This window comes from Papaver somniferum, unplaced genomic scaffold, assembly GCF_003573695.1.
Source record: "Papaver somniferum cultivar HN1 unplaced genomic scaffold, ASM357369v1 unplaced-scaffold_21, whole genome shotgun sequence".
NCBI lineage: Eukaryota > Viridiplantae > Streptophyta > Magnoliopsida > Ranunculales > Papaveraceae > Papaver > Papaver somniferum.
This window is the reverse complement of record NW_020631041.1, coordinates 5209356-5212656: the sequence shown is the minus strand read 5'-3', so window position 1 is coordinate 5212656 and position 3301 is coordinate 5209356. Positions and strand designations below refer to the sequence as shown.

Sequence of the window (3301 nt, the reverse complement as noted above, 5' to 3'; positions counted from 1 at the left end):
TCTTTTGATTTGCTCAAACTTCTGAGTGATTTTGATTTTAATCTTGGCAATTGCAGGACAACAGCAAAATCCAAAAAGGAAATTGAGTCCACATTTAAAGAACATTAAGATTACGTAAGGCGGTATTCAACTGATGCCTTGAGGTTTTATAACGAAGATATAATACTGAGTTCTCTTCTAAATTTTTATAGCTTTTCTTTGACTCAATTGCCTTTTCTGTTGGATTCCCTTAATCTTTCATTTTTGTTTGTTGCCTTGCCTTCAAATTTGTAGGGTAAAAAATATAAGCTGGTGGAGCCTGGTAACATTTCAAATATGCTTATTGCGACATGCTTTCTTCACCATATCGACTTCACGGCTAAGAAGACTGCTAATGCTCTATAGGAGATGTTTTTTGCTGAACGGATAACTACCAATGAGGTTCGTCGTGTTACGTTTTTCAGATCCATAGGGCCAAAAAAATCAATATCAGGTTTGTACTTATTTAACATGTAGATGTTACATCGATTTGTTTTGCGTTCTAGTTGATTTCTTTGTCAATCGGTGTTGAAGAATAAACCAAGATGCTATGAGGAAGACAGAAGGGATCAACAAGTGTTGTTGATACAGTAATGTGGATCAACTATGAGAGTTGACAGAATGTGGTTGGATCAACTGGTACAGTTGACACTTTGTGAATGGATCAACAAGTATTGTTGATACGGTGGTGCGATATTTAGAAGTTTACTTGGTTTTCAAGTATTACGAGTTTTAAGAGTTTGTTTACGTGATAATTATCTAGAAGTTTCTTTGTTAGAGTTTGATTATGTTAGGAAAGTGTTTTTACTTGAGAGTCAAGTTTGTTAATCATATAAATATATTGTTGAGCCATGAGTCGTATTACATCAATTAAGAGAAGTTTGTTTGAGTTTAGTTTTGTGTTTTTCTATTAAGTCTTTGATATCAGATTTTCTACATCTAGTACAGATTCTAGGGCTGTGGGTATGAGAGTTTGAGTTAAAGAAGATGACGATTTTAAGTTCGATTAAGGTACCAGTGTTTGAAGGTAAAAACTTTGAACATTGGAGGTTGCAGATGGAGAATATTTTCACATACCAGGAGGTATGGGATATTGTGAAAGATGGTTATGCTGAACCAGCAGAAGGAGTAGTAATTGAAGGAGCTGCGCTAACTCTATTAACTGAAAACTGAAAGAAGAATTCTAAAGTTACATATATTCTTCATCGGGGTATTCATGAATCTCTCATGGACAGAGTTATCTATATTAAGCAAGTTAAAGCAGCATGGGATGGTTTGGTTAGCTATTACACAGGGTCTGACAAGGTCAAGAAGGTTAGATTGCAAACCCTAAAGAGAAAGTATGAATTATTGCAGATGGAAAGTACTGAAACAATATCAGATTTTTTCTCAAAGACTTTGAATCTTGTCAATAATATGAAGGCTAATGGTGATACTGTAGAAGATTCAACAGTTGTTGAGAAGATTTTAAGAAGTTTTCTTGAGAAATTTGAATCAAAGGTGACTGCTATAGAGGAATGCAACACAGTTGCAACTATGACTCTTAATGAGTTATTGGGTTCATTACAAGCTTATGAACAAAGATTGTTAGAGAAAACAACAGATGCCAAACAAGTTGAAGAAGCACTTCATAGTCAAGTTAGTTGGAGAAACAATCAAGGAAAATCTAATGCTGGAAATTCTCAAGGAAGACACAATAATGGAGGAAGATCAAATAATGGGAGTTATAGGAAGCCATTTGATAGATCAAAGATACAATGTTATAATTTTGGAGATTTTGGACACATTTCTACTGAATGTCCAAAACCTAGAAATACAGTTGCTAATAACTATAAAGCAAATTTCAAAGCTAATATTGTTGAAAGTCAAAAATAAGAAGAAACAGAAGAGCATAAGACTGAAAACATGTTACTAGCATGTCATACAACAGAAGAGCCACCTCAACTTAAGTGGTACTTGGATACAGGTTGCAGCAATCATATGTGTGGCAGAAAAGATTTGTTTGAAAGCTTGGATGAGTCTGTAAGATCCACAGTGAAGTTTGGAAATAGTTCAACTATTCCAGTTATGGGAAAAGGAAGAATAGGAATTGTTCTCAAGAATGATTCTAAAGCATACATCATGGATGTATTTTATGTTCCAGTTTTACATCAAAACTTGCTAAGTATGGGTCAATTGTCTGAAAGAGGATATTCTATGAATATTTACAATGGTTTATGCTTCATCAGAGATAAAATAAGAAGATTGATAGCAAGGGTGGATATGAATAAAAAGATATTATTTCCTTTGAACATTCAACATCAAAAGGAAAGATGTTACAGTAGCAGTGTTCATAATGATACTTAGTTATGGCACAAGAGAATGGGACATGTGAACTTTAACAATTTTCAAACTTTAGCAAAGAATAAGATGGTGTCAGGATTACCTTTTATTCAAATTCCAGAGTCAAGATGTGAGAATTTTATCTTTGGCAAACAACATAGAGATCCATTTCCAGTTAACAAAGCAAGAAGAGATGAACAACAATTGGAGATCATTCATAGTGATTTGTGTAGTCCTATAAAAGTTAGATCACATGGAGGTAATAGTTATTTCATTACTTTCATTGATGACTTTAGTAGGAAAGCATGGGTATATTTGCTTAAACAAAAGAGTGATGCTTTTCATGCTTTTAGAAGTTTCAAAGCATATGCTGAGAAACAAATTGGTAAAAACATAAAGATATTAAGAATTGATAGAGGGGAAGAAGATACTGTTGTTGATAGTTTCATGGAACAACATGGTATTCTACATCAACTAACAGCAAGATATACACCTCAACAAAATGGTGTAGCTGAAAGAAAGAACATAACCATAATGGAGATGGCAACAACTATAAGAAGAACAAAAGATTTACCAAAGAATTTATGGGTTTATGCAGTTGATACAGCAGTGTATCTACTTAACAAATATCCTACAAATAGTTTGAATAACAAGACACCAGAAGAAGCATGGAGAGGAGGAAGACTAAGTGTAAGACATCTGAGAATTTTTGGGTGCATTGCATATGCACATGTGCCAAAAGAATTTAGAAATAAGCTGGATGATAAGAGTGAAAAATGTATTCTTGTTGGTTACAGTTCAGTGACTAAAAGATACAAGTTATATAACCCAGAAACTAGAAAGATAGTTATAAGTAGAGGTGTGATATTTGATGAAGATTCACAATGGAATTGGAATAATGATTGTTGATCCTCATAATATTGGATCAACAAGGGATGTTGATTCACATAATATTAGATCA

The 3301-nt window shown here is 33.5% G+C and overlaps 1 protein-coding gene across 1 annotated transcript; it reads left to right on the top strand.

Moving 5' to 3' along the window:
• Positions 1-1245: 1245 nt before the first annotated feature.
• Positions 1246-1893, top strand: LOC113339475. The gene has a single exon (XM_026584739.1). It carries the CDS (start codon positions 1246-1248, stop codon positions 1891-1893), a length of 648 nt encoding a protein of 215 aa, XP_026440524.1.
• The last annotated feature ends 1408 nt before the right edge of the window (positions 1894-3301 follow it).

Excerpts from the sequence above, each read along its gene's own strand:
- LOC113339475 (XM_026584739.1), top strand. The coding sequence starts at position 1,246 with ATGGACAGAGTTATCTATATTAAGCAAGTTAAAGCAGCATGGGATGGT.